The sequence below is a fragment of the Erpetoichthys calabaricus genome, chromosome 8 (assembly GCF_900747795.2).
Source record: "Erpetoichthys calabaricus chromosome 8, fErpCal1.3, whole genome shotgun sequence".
NCBI lineage: Eukaryota > Metazoa > Chordata > Cladistia > Polypteriformes > Polypteridae > Erpetoichthys > Erpetoichthys calabaricus.
The window spans coordinates 193,095,389-193,116,676 of record NC_041401.2 but is presented as its reverse complement, the minus strand read 5'-3'; the positions used below and the strand labels follow the sequence as shown (position 1 = coordinate 193,116,676).

The window sequence follows — 21,288 nt, the reverse complement described above, 5'->3', positions numbered from 1 at the left end:
GTGACGGTGAATTTATCTTGATTCTTGGTGAGTGTTAAATGTGTAATAGCACTTGTTTTTCATGTCACTGTAATTTGGATGGGTACAATGGACCCAAATACCTTGAGCCCCATTTGGGGCACATAGCTGATACTGACTAGAATTTCAGCAAATATTTCGTGATTTGAGTTTTACAGGAGAGGGCTTGATTATAGGCATTCCCTAAATCTGGGGTCATCTACCAATGGCACGCACGCCACGATGATTTTCAGTGGCGCTCTGATTGAATTGAAATATAGTAAAAATTATATTTTAATTACAGCGCATGCATTCACGCTCCACGTCCCCCACCTACGTTTTGCACATGCGACTCACAGTAAAGGGTAACCATGTGTTCAGTTCAGGCCGTGGTACATTAAAACAAACCTCTTGCTATTATTAAGTAATATGCTGCCCTAAAATGACTCATAAAAGACCAAAACGTGATGTTCGCACTTTTCAAGACTCTTAGGTGAATGAATATGGATTTGTACAACAAAAGGATTGTGCTGTGTGTGTGCGTTATGTTGTGAAAGTGTTGTGTGTCATACGTTATCAAACTAAACGTCAGTCCGTGTTTAAGAACTATGATGAGAAAACTGAAGCTATAAAAAGGGCTGTTTCTGACTTTAAAAAACAAACTATTTATTTTAGTCAAATAATTGGAAGCAAAAAATAAAAGCCACCGAATATAGTTATACAATTGCTTTGCATTAATTGATTAATAACTCTGATTAATAATAAAGTATGATTAATCATATTAGATTTCTTGATCATTTTTTCTTATTCAAACTATGTATTTTGTATTGAAAAAAAGTTGTAATTTATAATTTGTAATACAATTTTTAATAAATGTGTTGAAAATGAAAATTTGACAAAACATTCTTTTCACATATCATCCTATGTATTTGAAAATATTGAATGACCAATAATATAAGATCCGCTTATAATGAGCCGTTATAACCCGACCAATTTTGATACTACCATATATACTCACGGATAAGTCTGGAGCTGATATTAACATATAATTTCTGGTATTTAATGATGTCGGTTGTATAAGTCGAATACGGAAAACTCACGCTATTGGTCCAAGAGATTATGATATACTGAGAGAGTAACCACGGAGCACACAGCCTTTTTTTTTTCTATGTATTGTGCCTACGTGACCACACGGTAATTAATACCCAAACTATTCTGAAATGATGTTTGCAATGTTTTGTGTTTTTTTGTATCTCACCCCCTCATACACCTTTATCATAAGAGCATCCCTTATCTATGATGGAGCGGTGAATCAGAAGAAAATATGAAGCTGGTTTTAAATTAAAAGTCCATGAAGTGGCGAAATAAATTGATTAACTGTGCTGCTGCAACAAAATTCGATGCGTCTGAGAAACTGGTGCGAGATTGGAGGAGGCAAAAGATGTAAAAAATAAATAAATTTAAGCATCGCATTTCTGAATGGGCGCATAATTTGGGGTCTGATTTTATGATAGATTTTTCGGGTTTCAAGACCTGACTTATATGTGAGTATATACAGTATATATAACAAAATTGGTAGAATTATGTCAGCATGCGGAATAACACTGTAACATAGGTTTGGCACGACACCACTGAAAGGTTGATGACCCCTGCCCTAAATCATCAATCAATCGTGTTCCTGTTGACATCCGAAGGTCTGGATTTCACTACATGGGACACACAGAAATGGGCAAACAGAGGAAATGTGCAGTGTGTGAAAAACAATGCAGGAAAACAATGCAGTACATGCAATGTTGGACTGCACGTGGAATCCTTTCAGAAATGGCATCAAAAATGAATGAGGATCGGACTAAAATTAGATAGATGGGAGTCGTATTAAAATTTGAAATTTTGGAAAAAATGCTGGAGCTGTAATTGAAAATAGATGTTTTTCTTACAGTTTGGATCTAGATGGATAGAAATAAAGTGAAACTTGTAGTAGATGGAGTTCCTTTGGACTCTTAAGTGTCTGAATCAGCGAGGATTTTGGGTGATCCCTCAATATCATCTGACTTGTTACAAAAACCCTCAACAGACAGAACCCTTCATTTTAGATGAGACTGATCAAAGTGTGCCTCCCGGCTGATGTCTGTGGATGGACAGTGAAAAGCATTTCAGTGTTTTTTTTACCAGAGGTGTACCTTGAGAGCTACCCAGGTGTGCCATGGAAAAAACGATTGTAGCACACCTGGGTCTGAACCTGAGAGGGGCGCACTCCACAGGTGGTTGAGACCTTGCAGATGAGGACAGAACTACCTAGAGAAGCCGGCATAAAAGTAGCTCCGTGATCGCTGTGCTGAAGACACAGCACTTTGGACGCGTCTCTTGGCTGCTAGAGTCCATTTGGCTTTGGTTTGTGCTCGCCAGTGGTTACTGGGCTTTTGAGTTGCCTTTGAGGCTGAGGAGGGCATGCAAAGGGATGAAGCAGCGGGGAGATGCATCCAAAGTGCTTGGTCTGCAAACGCTGATCTGTGAGCTGCTTTTTTATTTCCCCGACTTCTCTGGTCTTGCCACCCCTTTGGACAGTTGGGGACGTGTTTGAGATGTGATGTGTTTGTGGTTAGTAGAGTAGTGGTGTGCCATGGGAATATTTTGACTGCAAAAAGCGTTGGAAAATGCCGCACTCCATCCTAGTCTGGTGGAGCAACCACACTGTTGGCAGATCACCAAGGCCCGCAGTGGAAGGTTTACAGTGCATCCAGAAAGTATTCACAGCACATCACTTTTCCCACATTTTGTTATGTTACAGCCTTATTCCAAAATGGATTAAATTCATTTTTTTCCTCAGAATTCTACACACAACACCCCATAATGACAACGTGAACAAAGTTTACTTGAGATTTTTGCAAATTTATTAAAAATAAAAAAATTGAAAAAGCACATGTCCATAAGTATTCACAGCCTTTGCTCAATACTTTGTCGATGCCCCTTTGGCAGCAATTACAGCCTCAAGTCTTTCTGAATACCTATCCTTGGCCAGTTTGGCCCATTCCTCTTTGCAGCACCTCTCAAGCTCCATCAGGTTGGATGGGAAGCGTCGGTGCACAGCCATTTTAAGATCTCTCCAGAGATGTTCAATCAGATTCAAGTCTGGGCTATGGCTGGGCCACTCAAGGACATTCACAGAGTTGTCCTGAAGCCACTCCTTTGATATCTTGGCTGTGTGCTTAGACTGGGGCGACGGTTCATCTTTCAGCAGGACAACGACCCTGAGGTCAAGAGCGCTCTGGAGCAGGTTTTCATCCAGGATGTCTCTGTACATTGCTGCAGTCATCTTTCTCTTTATCCTGACTAGTCTCCCAGTCCCCACAGCATGATGCTGCCACCACCATGCTTCACTGTAGGGATGGTATTTGTCTGGTGATGAGCGGTGCCTGGTTTCCTCCAAACGTGACGTGAGTTCAATCTTTGTGTCATCAGACCAGATAATTTTCTTTCTCATGGTCTGAGAGTCCTTCAGGGGCCTTTTGGCAAACTCCAGGCGGGCTGCCATGTGCCTTTTACTAAGGAGTGGCTTCCGTCTGGCCACTCTACCATACAGGCCTGATTGGTGGATTGCTGCAGAGATGGTTGTCCTTCTGGAAGGTTCTCCTCTCTCCACAGAGGACCTCTGGAGCTCTGACAGAGTGACTATTGGGTTCTTGGTCACCTCCCAGACTAAGGCCCTTCTCCCACGATCGCTCAGTTTAGATGGCCGGCCAGCTCTAGGAAGAGTCCTGGTGGTTTCGAACTTCTTCCACTTACGGATGATGGAGGCCACTGTGCTCATTGGGACCTTCAAAGCAACAGAAATTTTTCTGTAACCTTCCCCAGATTTGTGCCTCGAGACAATCCTGTCTCAGAGGTCTTCAGACAATTCCTTTGACTTCATGCTTGGTTTGTGATCTGACATGACAGGTGTGTGCCTTTCCAAATCAGGTCCAATCAACTGAATTTACCACAGGTGTGCTCCAATTAAGCTGCAGAAACATCTCAAGGATGATCAGGGGAAACAGGATGCACCTGAGCTCAATTTGGAGCTTCATGGCAAAGGCTGTGAATACTTATGTACATGGGATTTCTTAGTTTTTTGATTTTTAATAAATTTGCAAAAATCTCAAACTTTTTTCATGTTGTCATTATGGGGTGTTGTGTGAAGAATTCTGAGGAAAAAAATGAATTTAATCCATTTTGGAATAAGGCTGTAACATAACAAAATGTGGAAAAAGTGATGCGCTGTGAATACTTTCCAGATGCACTGTATATGGTCATTATTGTCGTGTGTGCAGAATACAGTGAAATTCTTAATTGCAAGTTGTCTTCATTCCCTGAATCATGTTTTTTTTCTGTGTTTGCTTCTCTATATTATCCATCAATCTTCCAAATCTGATTATCAAAAGCAGGATTACCCAGCAAGCATCGGATGCATGGCAGAAGGAATCAAAGGGTGAACACCCACACAACACACTTGTCAATTTAGTCTTTCCACGGGCCAGTCCACCTAACCTGCATGTCTTTGGAGTGTGGTGCAAAACCGGACCACCTGGAGGAAACCCACACGGATAAAGGGGTGAACATTGTGTCAACAAAGCCAAACTGTCCAATCAGATTGCTCAGAGGGACTGGACACACAGTGTTTTATTATATGGCAGACCAATTTTAATATACTTTTGTATTTGTTCAAACATGCTTGAATACAGAAGATAAGCACTGATGATATACATAGAACAAGAAATATGAAATATTTTAAAATTATATTCCATTACTTGTCGTATATATAAATGTCTATGCGTGGAAGTGTGTGTGTCTGTCAGTCCGGCCCGGAAGTGCCGGACTACAGCATGAAGCTCAAAGAAAGTGACTCTGTCACCAAAGTGAAACCGCAGAGAAGAGAGAAACTCACTTAGCCGCTAATACACAAGCATGACGAGCACGTCAGCAAAACGAAACTGCTGAGGAGAGAGAAACTCGCTTAGCCACTGATAGACAAGCGAGGTGGGCACATTGGCAAAACAAAACCTCCAAGGAGAGAGAACCTCACTTAGCCGCTAATGCGAAACCGGTGCCATTGATTGAAGTGCCAGAATCCATGGTTTCCATGAGCCCGAGACTTTTACAGCACAGGCTTACACAGCTAGTTATGTTTTCAAACACTAAGGCCCGTATGTTCAGTTCCTCAGAGCAATCTGATTGGTCGGTTTGACTTTGGTGACGTGGCGAAAGAAGAATTGCGACTGTGAGCCGCATGAGGAGGAGTAAAGGCACACGCTGAGGGAGTCTCCTTCAAAGATGGAAACTATTAAACCAGATTGGAGGTGAGAAGGACGCCTTGAAAATAGAGTCTGAGAAGCAGGCATTACATGAATGTGCTCAAGAGGGGCAGCACCAGTGAAGAGACCTTCGTAAAGGCACATGAAGCACACCGACAGTCATCTTCAAAGATTGAACTTGTAAAACCAGACGGGAGGTGAGAAAGGTTCCTCAAAAATAAGGACAGAGTCTGGAAAGCCGGGTTTACAGGAACACACTGGAGAGGAAGAGCGCTGGTGAATGAGACGTTCACACACCTGTGAATACCGAGGGCATGTGTAGGGCAACAGATAGCAAATATTTAAGTATTCTTTTACCTGTTTTCGACACGAACCATGGCTAGTAATCTCATAAAACCGAGTCATGGCAGAGAGACGACTGATAGATAGATAGATAGATAGATAGATACTTTATTCATCCTAAAGGGAAATTCACATACTCCAGCAGCAGCATACTGATAAAGACAATATTAAATTAAAGAGTGATAACAATGCAGGTATAACAGACAATAAATTTTGTATAATGTTAACGTTTACCCCCCCGGATGGAATTGAAGAGTCGCGTGGTGTGGCGGAGGAACAATCTCCTCAGTCTGTCAGTGAAGCAGGACGGTGACAGCAGTCTGTCGCTGAAGCTGCTCCTCTGTCTGGAGATGATCCTGTTCAGTAGATGCAGTGGATTCTCCATGATTGAGAGGAGTCTGCTCAGCGCCCGTCGCTCTGCCACAGATGTCAAACTGTCCAGCTCCGTGCCTACAATAGAGCCTGCCTTCCTCACCAGTTTGTCCAGGCGTGAGGCGTCCCTCTTCTTTATGCTGCCTCCCCAGCACACCACCACGTGGAAGAGGGCGCTCACCACAACCGTCTGGTAGAACATCTGCAGCATCTTATTGCAGATGTTGAAGGACGCCAGCCCCCTAAGGAAGTATAGTCGGCTCTGTCCTTTCTTACACAGAGCATCAGTATTGGCAGTCCAGTCTAATTTATCATCCAGCTGCACTCCCAGGTGTTTAGGCAGATAGGCAGAATTTTAACCACAAAGACCATAATCTCATGAATCCCGATGGAAAATTAAGAATAATTCTCATAAATTATTCAGTTTTCAGCTAAAATTATATTTGAAAAAACACTGTTTTCCAAAATATTTGAACCCAGTGGCCTACTGAACGTTTGAAAATATTTTGTCTGCCTTTCGGCTACACATTCAGAATTGTTTTCTAGGCTTGAAAGGGCCCTGCACATCAGAGAGGCTGAGCTCCCATCCATACAAGACGTTTATGAAAGGAGATGCCTGAAGAAAACAAATGCAGTGTGAGCAGCATCACAGGACAGGTCAAATACTCAGAGCAGTGACGGAGGAGTTATGTTTTGTTTGTTCACTGCAAGAAGTGTCTTCTTTTACAAAAATACTCCTTTGCCTGTCAGTTTTAAAACAGCATGCAATCGTGAAATAATTTGCTTCTCTATTGACAAACGAAATGGAGAGAGACAGTGGAATGGTGCCATGTCCCAGTTTGTCACGTCGTAGGGCTCTGCTTATTATCACAGGTTGGTTGGTTTGTTTGTTTATTTATTTATTTACTGGGGGATCCCCCCCTGCTCGCTTCACTCACCGACAACTCAACCCGACTTGCACTACCCGCCAGCCACTTCGCATCTCTGCTGCTTGCGTTGTGAAGAGGGGGGCTGAACGCACCACAAGGAGACGCAGTCGCTCCTCTGAAACCCCCTCTTAAACGGTGATACAATGGGAAACAAATACAGTTTTTTGTTTTCACCTCCTCTTTGCTCGATTAGCTGCTGACTTGCTGCTGCTGTACCGCGTGATCTGCATCTCGTGCGGTGCTTTGAACATTTAAAAGCCTGTACAGCAGCTGTCTTTGTCATCTACTCTTTGTCTTTTATTTCCGGCCCCGGGCCTGGTTAAATGTCTTGGCACAGAAGTCTTGTCTCGCGGGATGCGAGATCTTGATATTTTTTAGTTTATAATTTAAAAATGGAATAAGAATCTGAAAATCTAACAACATCACATTAAAGTTCAATAAATTCTGAAAAGAATGATACCAAACATATATACAGTATGTAGGTTTTAAAATAAGGTTGATTTGAGGCGTGACGAAAAATGTCACATAAAATCGTTGCGCTTTTAGGCTTAGGATTATATATATATATATATATATATATATATATATATATATTTAATAATATGTAGAGAGAGAGAGAAGATTTATTTTTGATGTGCGAAGCACAGACAATTCTGAGCTGCGAAGTATCCTCTGCCTTTTATAGAGCTTGCGTATGTTTCAGTGACCATGGTATAAATATGGCGTACTATCTTCTCATTTATTTGTTTACTAGACAAAGAGCCCGTTTCGACAACGTAAGATGAAACGGGCACGAGTGGAATAATAATAAGTATAAGCACCACAAACCTGATATACGTGTATTGAATGAATGCGTAATTAGGCCTCGAGCTGTAGTGGAAATCGCCTTTCAGGCCTGTAGAGCTTTAATTGAAGTCGCCTTTCTCTTTGAATTTTTGCGGCCGTAAATCCGCCGCCTGCCATGATGTCGGTTTCGTAAGGTTTTTCGGGCAGCTGCACAGAAGGCGACTGCGCATTCTGCTTCGGACGGACGTGAGTGAGTGAGTGAGGAGGCTGGCGAATTATGTATTAAGATTTTTGTCTTGCTAATTTGTATTTCTTACGGACGTCTTTGTCAAGTGTACGTATATGCGGTGGATTCAGAAAATCTTCAGATTCCTTCACTTTTTTCCCCATTTTGTGAAGTTGCAGCCTTGTGCTAAAATCGTTAAAATTAATTTTCCCCCCTCATCAAACAGCACTCAACACTCCTTCTGCCCATTTATGGAGCCAGCTGTTCCTTCATAGGGTCGAAAATCTATTTATTTTAATGAATTGTAAGCCATGATTTACAATTGAACAATGAAATACAAATGGTAATTATTAAGGAAAATGCATTAAGTAAATGTTTTAATAGGTGTCCAAATTAATTGTTTACGTATATTTTAAATAAAAAGTAAAGCATTATCATCCATTTTCATTATATTACTCTACTTAACATTAAAACTCAGACTTTGGAATATGATGCACTGATTTATTTGTTTATTGTTTCTTTTTTATTTGCATAATTGCCTGCATAATTGGTCCATTAATCTCCTGTTAAATGCTGTATGGCAGCCTGTTGTAACTTCAAGGGGGTAACCGTAGGTTCATTTTTTTTTTTTTTTTTTTATCTCGGAACATAATCCGACTTTATCAGACGGGCTTATTTAACCCATTTCAGAGCATCTTGCGGCCATATTAGACACAAATACAGCCATGCGGGAAAAACAAAGTACACTCCATTTTTTTTTCTTTTTACGTGGGACGTTCAAAAAGTTTCCACACTTTTTTTTTTTTTTTAAACTCTTTTTATTAAGAATTTCAAAAACAAATGACACCACTTTTCTGCATAGTCACCTTCCTTTGCGATGCAATTTTCCCAGCGTTGTACCAACTTTTTAATGCCCAATTACTACTCCTCCCGCCTTCACGGTTTCCAACAAAAATAGAAAAGCGCGGAAACTTTTTGAATGTCCTTTGTAAATACAGTGGGTATAGAAAAGAATCCCCCCCTTTGACATATTCCCATTATTTTTGCTTTACAGTCTTAAATGAAAACACACACAAACCAATCAATGCAACCTCTAACATCCTGGTGAAAGATATCACAGCTACAGTTCAGAAAAATTACAAAAAATCAAAAATAAGACCTACTGAGATTAATAAAGGATCCCCCCAGTGTCAATGTCATTTTGTTGACCCCTCTTTTGCATTAATGACAGCCCTGAGTCTGTTGATTCTTCTCTATCAGCTTTGCACACCTCGATTGTGTAATATTTGCCCCCCCCACTCTTCTTTAAAGTTTAACTGTTCAAGTTCAGTCACATTGGCTGGTAAGCGTTGGTGGTCTGCTATCTTCAGATCTTTCCACAGATTTTCACTGTGATTTAGGTCTGGGCTCTGACTGGACACACCAGGACATTCACTTTTTTCTTCTTCAGCCACTGTGTGGTCAATTTTGCTGTGTGCTTCGGGTCGTTGTGGTGTTGAAAGGTGAACATTCTGCCCAACATCAACTTTCTGGCAAAGGGTAGCAGGTTTTCCTCAAGAATTTGCTGGCATTTTGCCCCATCCATTTGACCTTCTCTCCTAACGAGAGCCCCAGGTCCCCCATAACAGGATGCTGCCACCTACATGCTTTACTTGTAGGTATGGTGTGTTGTGGATGGTGAGCTGCATTGGTGTACCGTTTGATTTTGGTCTCATCTGACCATAAGACCTTTTTCTACTTGGCATCAGAATCTTCAAGGTGCATTCTGGCAAAGCTCAAACAAGCCTTAATGGTGGCTTTTTCCTTGCAACCCTCCCGAACAAGCCACAATTGTGGAACGCTTGTGAAATTGTTGTCACATACACACAGTCACCACTCTTTGCCATCAAATCCTGTAACTCCTTCAAAGTGGCCATTGGCCTCTTGATCGCCTCTCTTACCAGTTTCCTCCTTGCTCTTCCATCCAGTTTGGAGGGATGGCTGGATCCAGGGAGGGTCCTAGTAGAACCAAACACTTACCACTTCTTACTGTGCTCTCACTTGTTCTTACTAATAAAGCCTTTGAGATGTTTGTGTCTCCATCTCCTGCCTTATGTCCATCCACAGCTCTATCCCTGAGATCTTTTCAAAGTGGCTTGCCACCCGCAGTCAGTTGTTTGCTGTCAGTGGCACTGCCAAGGAAGGGAATGAAGGCTCCAGGACCAGCTTCACTAATCACACTGATTACAATTGATCATAGCCAGTAACCATGATCTGCAATGTAAATGGTGGACACTTACACTTGATTGAGTTTAGGAGGGGGGGGGGTCCTTTATTCATCTCATTCATCTTGTTTTTTATTTTTTTTTTTATTCTTCTGAACTGTAGCTGTAAAATCTTTCACTTGGATGTTAGAGATTGTATTGAGTAAGTAAAGCTGGGAAAAATATTGGTTTGTGTGTTCTCATTTAAGGCTGTAAAGCAAAAAAAATGGGAATATTTCGAAGGGGGGGATCATTATACATTTTGTCTCTTTCTTCGAACTTTCACTTTTTTGCTGTGTTTGTTTTCTGTGGTTTTCAGTGATACCTTTTGCTTATTGCTTGTCAACATTTGAAAAAGCATCCATTGGAATTTAACTCCTTTTCACCCTTCTATCGAAATGGCAGATACGAAAAACGACAACAGTTCACATTAGAAAGAAAAAAAAACTTGAAATTTTTGCAGCTCTCGTTTCCGGCAAAAAGAAAACGATGTTGCCAGTGAATTTGGAGTTTCGCCATCGACGTTGTCATCTTTCTTGAAATGCCGAGCAAAAATCGAAGAACAATGATGAGTTTAGAAACCTTACAGTGCTTAAAGCATTTTATTTTATTTTGTGTCCATGTGTAGAGACTCTTCAGGCAAAGGCAACTGTCATTGGATTAGTTCCTTGTTAAAGTCGCAAAAAAAGAAAAAGATTCCAATGAGCCAATGGATAGCAGGGATTCTGTTAGTTAGAGTGAAGATTTTGTAGAAATCATTTTTATATAAATATTTGTGGGTTGTGAAATGAATTATCTGAGTTTCCATTATTTCTTATGGGGAAATTCGCTTTGATATACGAGTGCTTTGAAGTACAAGCACGTTTCCGGAACGAATTATGCTCGCAAACCGAGGCACCACTGTATAGAGTAGATTATGTACATTAAAGAACCGTCAACAACAAATCTAATCAAATTAATAATATATTGAAATTCTTCTCAACTGTAGCTGTGATATCTTTCACTTGGATGTTATAGATTGCATTGAGTTAGTAAAGTTGGAAAAAATATTAGTTTGTGTGTTTTCATTTAAGGTTGTAAAGCAAAAAAAATAATGGGAATATTTTGAAGGTAGGGGATTCTTTTCAATACCCACTGTGTATGTATATATATAATATATTTGTAACAGATTGAGGGCGCTCTCACTCCCTTGAACCCTCAGACTATACGCCAGACACCAGGTAAAAGTCCAATAGTTGACTTTATTATTAATAAACAGTGCACAAAGCACCGTCCTCTCTACAATACTCCTATAAACAAAATTAAACAATCCTCCACTCTCCCAGACGTGTTGCCACCCTTCCACCCAGCTCAGCTCTGGGATCTCCCACAGTCCTTTATATAGTTCATGATCCGGAAGTGCTTCTAAGCCCTCAGTCCATGTGATTATTCAGCACTTCCCGGTCAAATGAAAACTCCTTTTCTTCATCAGCCCGGAAGCACTTTATTTCTTCCAAACATGTGACTGGGATTTACTTCCGGGCTGTATGGAAAATAAACGTCTCTGCGTCTCCCTGCAGCGGCCCCTGGTGGCCCTGACGTTATCCAGCAGGGCTGTGTATTAAAACTCCATAGTCTATGATGCCCTGCTGGAATTCAGGGCATCTCCACGTTGCAAGGAGGGCTCCATCTAGAGCCCTGGGGGTATTGCCGGGGATGAATGGCTGGAACATATCCCACTAATATATATATATAAGCTATTTTACAATGTGTGTAAATGCGAGATGTTAAGACCAATACTTGACAACCACCTTGGCTTGAAAAATGGCCGTATTTGGTAAGTTTTCAAGCCTTTCTTCCATGCCCCACAATCCCCATTGTCAAGTGCCAGTGTAGGCAACATATATATATATTTTTTTTTAATTTCTAGAAAATGCTCAACGTTAGAACACAATTTCACCATAAATGCATATATGCCATGTTTGCAAAGAAATAACTTTGACAAGAAGAATACCAAATGTATCTTTTAACTGATACTAATTTTCCACCTCGGTCAGTCTGTACTTAGTTTGACGAGAAACGTGGGCCTCTCCTTCCTCAAAACAAAATAAGCAGTTTACTTGTATTATGCTATAAATATTTTCATTATTCATAAGAAATTAGCTTGTGTTCTGCTTTAACTTTTCCCATTGTTCCTAAGAAGTAGAGCTAATTTTCCTAAATGTGAAAAGAAGTCACCCAAGTAATCCTGCGTTTTTGTTGTATTTTCATGTATGTAATATTTAAAGTGTGATGACTGTATTTTTGAGTTTGTTGATTTCTAGCTATTGATCCATCTTCTGTCCCCTGTTCATACAACTACTTTAAATGGAAAAAATTCTTGTTCAAAAATTCATTTGATTAAATATGCTACGTGTTAAAAAGCCATCTTTTTCATTTGCTGTATTTATTGTCTTTATCTTTATAGATGAAGGTTATTATCAAGGAGGAAAATTCCAATTTGAAATAGATGTACCTGAAGCCTATAATATGGTGGTAAGTGTTATATATTTTTCTTTTAGACTTTAATGTTAATTTTTTTATTGATGTATTTAAACTACAAAACTGGTTCAAGTTCACAAGAAGCCATGGGGCGAATTCCTCTCAGGCTAAGCTATGGGATGCCCACTGGACCAGCTGGAGGTGGCGGTGGAGCAGAAAATGACGACAAACCTGAGGGCCATCATGAGCAGAGCTACTCATCCTCTCTCCGACACACCAGCATTGACGCTTTTAGCCAACAGAAATGAGTCTAGGAACACTACCAGGGCTCCTCCATACTTAGATAGATAGATAGATAGATACTTAGGGCAACATGTCTTTATTGTTCCCACACTGACTGCTCGTTTTTGTTTTCTTCTTTTTTGTAATTCTTTGTATTTGAGAGGAGCTGTTTGTTATAATACAGTCAGTACATTCTCATTGTCCATGGGAGTTAAGTTTTTGTAAAGCTTCACAGATACAGAAAACATGGATACTGAAGCATTGATCCTATGGGAAAATGGGGTTAGGTTCTACTGGGACACCAGCTTGGGGAAAGAATCAGCAGAGGGAGACAGGATTGGGCTGACGCGCTGGCCCCCAAGCCTTGGCAATGATCCTTCCACAGGTTCATCTATGGAAACCTTGTCACAACTATATAGTCAAATTCGATTATCTTCTAGGCGCCCCTCCAGAGGCCGTAAGTGACTGCACCAGGGCTGATCGGAGGACATCACCAAACCCTCCAGTCAGCAACGTACGTATACAAAGGGCAAGGTCATAATCAGATTACTACTGGAAATTCCTTTATTGTTGGCAACAACTGCAAGCCCCGGTCCTCATCACGGGTCATGTTCAAATGGCTTACTCACCCTTCCTGTTGCTGGGTAGACACGCGTTGATTCAATCAGTATAGCAGCGCTCAGCCCCAGATATCTAAGGGCATCACATCACACAGACCCTTTTGTTTTCACTCAATGTCACGTGTCGCTCATGGGTGATGGGGCCTTTCTGAATTTATTTTTTCTGCTGGGCATGGCTGCCAATATACCCTCCCGATGTCTGTTCCTGCCCCAGTGCACAACCGCAGCCAGGATCATATTCCCGAATGTATTCAATTGGACCGTCAGTGTCGTGAACAGTGTTACAATTTTATAATAACGGATGAGCAAACCCATGGTAACGGAATCGGCGGATAGCAGGATTTCCAAATAAAGTCATCTGTTTTAAGGGTTTAGTTTTAGTTAAATCGTTTATTATGATTCGCATCCCCGAATTGATTGTTTTCGTTTTAAACTGCTGCATTTGGATTTTAATTGTCTCCTATTTTCTTAACCAGCCGTCAGCTAATGACAAAAGAATCCACAAACCTGCTTAAATTTAAACCTGTGTGCACGCTTCATGAAGTGTCCGTGTTAATGCAAAGTTCTGAAATAAATGAGAGAGAAGGAAAGGACTACAAAAGGGTCCTGTACTTTACCCGAGCTTGGGTGTTGGAATTCTGCTTGATGCAGCTTGGCTGGATTCAGTGTCTTAGTATGTCACAAAATTATTTATAGAGTTTATTACAACTTCCATTTCTTTCCCTGTAGCCTCCTAGAGTCAAGTGTCTAACTAGAATATGGCATCCGAACATCACAGAGACGGGTGAAATCTGTTTAAGGTAAGTGACATTGTGGTAAGCATTTGATACCCCACCAAACCACGAGCTGTTGGCATTTAATTTTGGGCAAAGTAATTACAGTTGGGCAGCATAGTAATGGTGCATGGATCCAGCATCTCCTGGGTTTGAATACCACAACCGACCCCTGCCTCAGTGGAGCCTGCATGCTCTTCTTATGTCCGTGTGGGCTTTTCTGGTTTTTTTTGTACCCCCCCAACTGTGTCAGGTTTACTGGCAATTCTGAGTTGGTCAACCTGAGAAGGCCCCGTAGTGTGGACTGGAACTCAGTAAGTTCCATAAGTTTCAATTGGGTTAAGCTTCATTGTGAATACAACACTCACCGGCCACTTTATGAGGTACACCTTGGTAGTACCGGCTTGGACCCCCTTTTGCCTTCAGAACTGACGTAATTCTTCATGCCATTGATTCAACAAAGTCCTGGAATAGTTCCTCAGGGATTTTGGTCCATTTTGACTTGATAGCATCACACAGTTGCTGCAGATTTGTAAGGCTGCACATCCATAATGCGAATCTCCCGTTCCACCACATCCCAAAGGTGCTCCACTGGATTGGGATTTGGGGACTGTGGAGGCCATTTGAGTCCAGTGAACTCCATTGTCATGTTCAAGAAACCAGTTGGAGATGATATGAGCTTTGTGACATGGTGTGTTATCCTGCTGGAAGGAGCTATCAGAAGATGAGTACACTGTGGTCATAAAGGGATGGACATGGTCAGCAACAATACTCAGGTAGGCTGTGGCATTTAAATGATGTTCAGTTGGTACTAAGAGGCCCAAAGTGTGCAAAGAATACATCCCGCACACCATTATACCACCAGCAGTAGCCTGAACTGTTTATACAAGTCAGGATTGTTCCAGGCTTTCACGTTTTCGACACTGAATGTCGCAGCAGAAGTTAAGACTTATCAGACCAAGCAATGTTTTCCAATCTTGTATTGTCCAAGTTTGGTGAGCCAGTGTGAATTGTAAATTCAGTTGCTTGTTCTTAGCTGACTGGAGTGTCACCCGGTGGGGTCTCCTGCTGCTGTAGCCCACCTGCTTCGAGGTTTGACGTGTTGTGTGTTTAGAGCTGCTCTTCTGCACACTTTGGTTGTAAAGAGTGCTTATTTGAGCTCCTGTTGCCTTTCTATCAGCTCACACCAGTCTGGCCATTCTCCTCTGTCCTCCTCCTCTGTTCTGACATTAACAACTCCTTCTCGTCCAGAGAAGTGCCACCCACTGGATATTTTCCCTTTTCTGGACCATTCTCTGTAAACCTCTCTCGTGAAAATCCCAGCAGATCAGCAGTTTCTAAAATACTCAGAGCAGCCCATCTGGCATTAACAACTTGCCATGTTCAAAGTCACTTCAGTCTCCTTTCTTGCCCATTCTGATTCTTGGTTTGAACTTCAGCAGGTGGTCTTGACAATGTCTACATGTTGAAATGCTGCCATGTGATTGGCTGATTAGATATTTGCATTAACGAGCAGTTAAACAGGTGTACCTAATAAAGTGGCCGGTGAGGGTATATTGTGATATTGCAGTCATCAGTTAGCTGAATTGTACATTTTTTAGATGCTAATGCATTTTTGGGCCATTACTAATTTTAGAGTCATTTGACAAATTGTCCCACCATCTGCCAGTTTGAATGATTAAACAGAGTTATGTGAGGATCTTGTCATTTTGTGTTTTTAAATAGTGCAGTGTAAAGAAGATTGAATGATATTACATTTAGAGGTGAGCAGTTTCTGTATGGAAGTGTTTCAATGGATGTCATTTTCTTGTTCAAATTAATGCTATTACCTTATCATTGTGATTGTCCTATATTTATTATTATTTTTTTCTTGACAAACCATCAAAATGATTTGTGCTTTCTGTTTCAACACTACCAATGATGATAAGTGGCACATTTCTCTAGTGCTGAGATGTTGATGTCCTCTCGCATTGTTCTAAAGGTATCTGACTGTAAAGAAGATATGAGCCATCTTTGATAGACGTGCTGCTGTTTGTTTTTTTTATTTTTTGTCCATTTATTTAGCAGCAAACACCCCCATCGTAGAAGTCATAGGCCGCCTCCGATACCTGCATGAAACGGACAGCAAAGGCACCAGGCCCTTATTTTACTATTATAAGATATCAGAATGTTCTACAATGGTCTTAATTCAATCTGATTGTCTGCTCGGACCCCTGCTTGACTGTACGTAGAATTCTGTATGTGTGTTTCACTCCACTGCACACAAAATATCTGAAACATGAAAACCGCACAATGGCTACTTTCACACAATTTACCTCATGTGTGACACCGACTACATTTTCATTTCCCTCCTTAACGTTACGTTTATCCCCGGAAAAACAAACCAAAAATGACTTTTCTCGTGTACGAAGTATAGTGAAAGTATTGGAATTGCCGAAAGATTCAATGTCGTGATTTTAATGAATCTCGATGTTTTAGACCTCCCTGACTTTTCTCATATACAAAGTATAGTGAAAGTATTGGAATCGCCAAAAGATTCAATGTTGTGATTTTAATGAATCTCGATGTTTGAGACCTCCCTGACGTTCTCGTATACAAAGTGTAGTGAAAGTAAAGAATCGCCCAAAGATTCAATGTTGAGATTTTGACGAATCTAGACATTTTAGACCTCTATGACTTTCTCATATACGAAGTGCAGGTAAAGTATTGGAATCCTCCAGAAATTCCTTTTCGAGATTTTGATTAATCTCGACATTTTCGACTTCCCGGAGTCAGAAAAATACCATTTTTGGAATTCTGTGTGTGTGAGAGAACACGATAACTTGAGTTCGCTTTCACTTATGTCAACCAAGTTTTGCATACAAGTATGAGGTACAAAACGTAGATTTCTATCAACTTTTGGGCTATTTCCGCTAACCGGAAGTGGTACTTTACCTTTTATTCATGTACCTGCAGAGTCAGATTTATTCAACTTTTATAATAATTTTTCAATATATTATTAATTTGATTGGATTTGTTGTTGATGGTTCTTTAATGTACATAATATAAAAATATAATCATTGACTTGTGGTTTACTCCTCAAATATCCATCCCCATATCTGAGTATACGAGAAGGTCTTGGGGAGACCACTCCCGATTTTTGTCTCACAGTTACTGTCGCACCACGGTGAAGCTTCACACAACCAAATTCACCTGGCATATCAGAGTGATTCAATCATACAGTGCCATATCATGCATCAGTTTCACTTTCCTTGTTCACATCACCATCACCATCGTTGAATCAAGCAATGGTGCGGTTTCAGTTTGTTCTAAAACTGCCCTGGCCATCGGACCTTACTTTTATTCTATGTTAATTAGTGTTCTCTTATTTAATTCTTATTTTGTCTTTTTTTTCTCTCTTCATCATGTAAAGCACTTTGAGCTACATTATTTGTATGTAAATGTGCTATATAAATAAATGTTGTTGTTGCTGTTTACGGCTTTTTGGTTGCTATTGTGTTTTCTGTTGGAGGCTACACCCCACTCACTTATATTGATGTGTTACTATAAAGTGCTAGAATACATAGAAATATTCATGAGTTTTACAGCATTATGTTTTTATCCACAAGATGGAAGCAAAATACCTTGTGGAGAGTTTTTCAGGCTTAAAACCTTAAATGTATTATTACACGTCACCCTGTGCTTGACTTGGGTTTAACAGTTATTGCACAGATTTCTGAGCCACAGACAGCGTAAACACCTAAGAGATTAAAAAAATGCATTTTTAAATGAAGACAGTCTCCGGCTACACTGGTGATATCTCGGCCAAATGCTAAAATTACCAAAAACTCACACAGTATTTTATAGCCATTCGCCTGCACTGGGCATGCGCACATTGGCTGAAATGTTCTCCACGCTAGGAATTCATTTGCAGCTTGGTATGCCAGTCCGGACACGCCTTCCGTAACAGGAGAAATAATTGTATTTTATCTTTTGAAATTGAGAGAATGGGGCTGGCTTTTTTAAGGCACTGTATCTGTACACACGCATATCAGGGGCCTCATGCATAACGGCGTGCGTAGAATTCGCACTATAACATGACGTAAGCACAAAAGCCGAAATGTGCTTACGCACAGAAAAATCCAGATGCAGGAATCTGTGCGTTCACCAACTTCCGCATTCTTCCGCTACATAAATCCTGCTCAGCGTGGAAATAAACGCTCGTGCACGCGCTTGCTGTCCCGCCCCAACTCCTCCCAGGATTACACCTCTTTGAATATGCAAATCAATATAAATAGCCCTTAAGCCCAGCGTTCTGTGAAAAGGCAATGGCAAAAGTACGAGGCAAAGAAAAAGTACTATTTGTTGGTTTAAACAGTTATATAAGCAACAACAGGAAGTTGATCGAGTGACAGAGTGTCGGAGAAACTCGAAAGCTCAAGTTCACAAAGTCGCACAGTGCCCGAAATAAAAAAGTTGTCACATATCAAAGTTGGCATGAAAAGGCGACTCGTAGCCCACCGTCTGAGTGTCATATGAAAGCTTATTAGGGTACACTGAAAAAAGGCACGCAGTGTGAAAAAAGCACGAAATGTCAACTTTAATCTTGAAATTTCCACTTTAATCACGTAGTTTATTTTGTCATTAAAGTAGAACATCATAAACTTCATCTTAAAATCGTTTAATTTACTAGTTTCTCAAATCCCATTGTAACTAAAGTAGCACATTAAATGCTTTGTTGTGTATTTGATCTTATATGTGCTCTGTGTGCCTGAATCACTAGATAGATAGATACTTTATTAATCCCAAGGGGAAATTCACATACTCCAGCAGCAGCATACTGATACAAAAAAACAATATTAAATTAAAGAGTAATAAAAATGTAGGTAAAAACAGAACACTACGTGCTCTTCCTCCGACAGGACACAGAATCCATTACATTCGTAATATTACAGCTCTCTGAATAATTAAAATACTGAGAAGTATACGTGATATCATTTTCATGATGATATAAGTTAAAGCATGTTATTAAACATGGGAACACGGTGGCAGAGTGATTGTTCATGTCTTACAGCAAGATGCATGCTGCGCCATGCGCGACCTTCGCTGAAATGCTTTATTACAGCAGTACTGTCTCTTTCAAATGTAGACCCCCAATTCCTGTCCTTACTTTTCTTTCTCCAAATACCCAATCGCCACACAATCAGCTCTGTAATAGACGTTAAGCCAAATGTAAGCTTAGAATGCCGATTCTTCAAAACTTTTAAGGAACATCGAAATATCTTCGTAATGTTTGATTACTCTATCCATCTTTACTTCCAGTGTCGTGCCAGCCACAGCATGAATACAACGCGAGGCAGGAACAAACCGTGAACGAAACTCAAGCTCACTAGCGCTGCGGCCCCATGTAGTTAAAGTTTTATCTGTATAATATAATCAACATATTTTGCTGCATTTCATCTTAAAAATGATACTGTCATCATATGTAAATACGCGCTTTATAAAGTGGCTCAGGTTGTGCAATATTATAACTGTATCATAAGTACAATTACCTCACGGTAACTTGCAAGTACAGACAGTTCTTCAAGGAGCACTTGATGGACTGATTGAGTGCGTTTAGAGTTCTTGGGATGAAACTGTTTGTGAACCGCAAGGTCCGAACAGGAAAGGCTGTGAAGCGTTGGTCAGATGAGAGCAGTTCAAATAGCGAATGGCTGAGGCAGCGAGTGCTTGATGCTGTATACTGATAATTCTCTTTCCGACCGCTGTAGATCTGTGATTCACACTCAGATACAGTAATATAAACACTCTGAGTGGTGCAGTGAGAGTAATATGGAAAAAGATGATCTGCTGTGGCAACCCCTAACGGGAGCAGCTGACAGAAGAAGAAGGTGCAGTGAGAGTAACAACGCTAAAGCAGTTATGGTATTTAGAATAGTTTGACCATTCTGTGGACCATTATATTGTTACAGGTTACTTACAATCAGATGCATTAAATTTATGAACGATATGCGGTTAATTTCAGTGTATTTGATAAAGCCGCCGTCGTGGATGTGGATCTAAGAAAGGGTAACCACACAGGAACAGTAGCACTGCTTTGACGCTGGGTGCCACCAGTCTGCAAAACCGAGTGGAGAACTTGCGTACGAAAGGGTATGAGGTACCATGGAAAAGTGCGTGGCTTTACGCCAAGTGTAGGTTTTATACATCGCGATTTGAACCTGGAAACGTTCTTACGCAACATTTCTGTGCGTACGCACCGTTTATACATGAGGCCCCAGGTTTTGAACACTTGAAAATTATTTGAAACAGTCAGTCATTTTCAAACTCAGTTAGTCCTGAGCAAGGTCATGTTGGTCTGCTGAAGCCTATCCCAGCTAGCACAGGGCACAAGGCATGAATAAACACTGGACAGGGCGCCAGTCCATCTCAGAGCAAACAATCACACACACACACACACACACACACACACACACCTACCACACACAGTGGCCAATTTAAGAGTGCCAGTTCACCTAACCTGCATGTTTTTGGACTGTGGGAGGAAACACAGGAAACTGTCCCACACAGTCACAGGGAGAGTATGCCAACTCCATGCATTGAGTACCCTGGTGTCCTTACTGAGTGCTACCACTGCGCCACCGTGACACCCTTAAATTGGAACAGCCAAAGCAAAAACATACCATGTGAGCAAAAAAATTGGAATGAAGTCCATTTAACTGTAATGTGAATGATGCCAACTTCATTCTCTGCCAGGTGTCACTGAACATGCAGTGCAGTGGCACATCAGTCTTAACATTTGTGCTGAGAGAGAAGCACAAGGCCACCATAATTAGAAGTCACTTTTTAATACAGCTGAGTTATTTCCCTCATTCTTTGTATATGAAGGACATGTAAGATTATAAAATCTCCCATTTTATAGTAAGTCCACATGTGGGGGGTTAAACGTACCCTGTGTGTTAAAAGTTGGAGCTTTTTCTTAACATCCTAT

At 40.8% G+C, this 21,288-nt stretch overlaps 1 protein-coding gene across 1 annotated transcript in view; it reads left to right on the top strand.

The window, feature by feature from the left end:
* The window catches only part of ube2f (ubiquitin-conjugating enzyme E2F (putative)), a 164,412-nt gene that overhangs the window by 53,765 nt on the left and 89,359 nt on the right, over window positions 1-21,288 (top strand). The window contains exons 5-6 of the mRNA XM_028808029.2: window positions 12,630-12,697; window positions 14,275-14,345. Of these exons, the coding sequence (XP_028663862.1) occupies window positions 12,630-12,697; window positions 14,275-14,345 (139 nt within the window). The remainder of the gene's footprint in view (window positions 1-12,629; window positions 12,698-14,274; window positions 14,346-21,288) is intronic.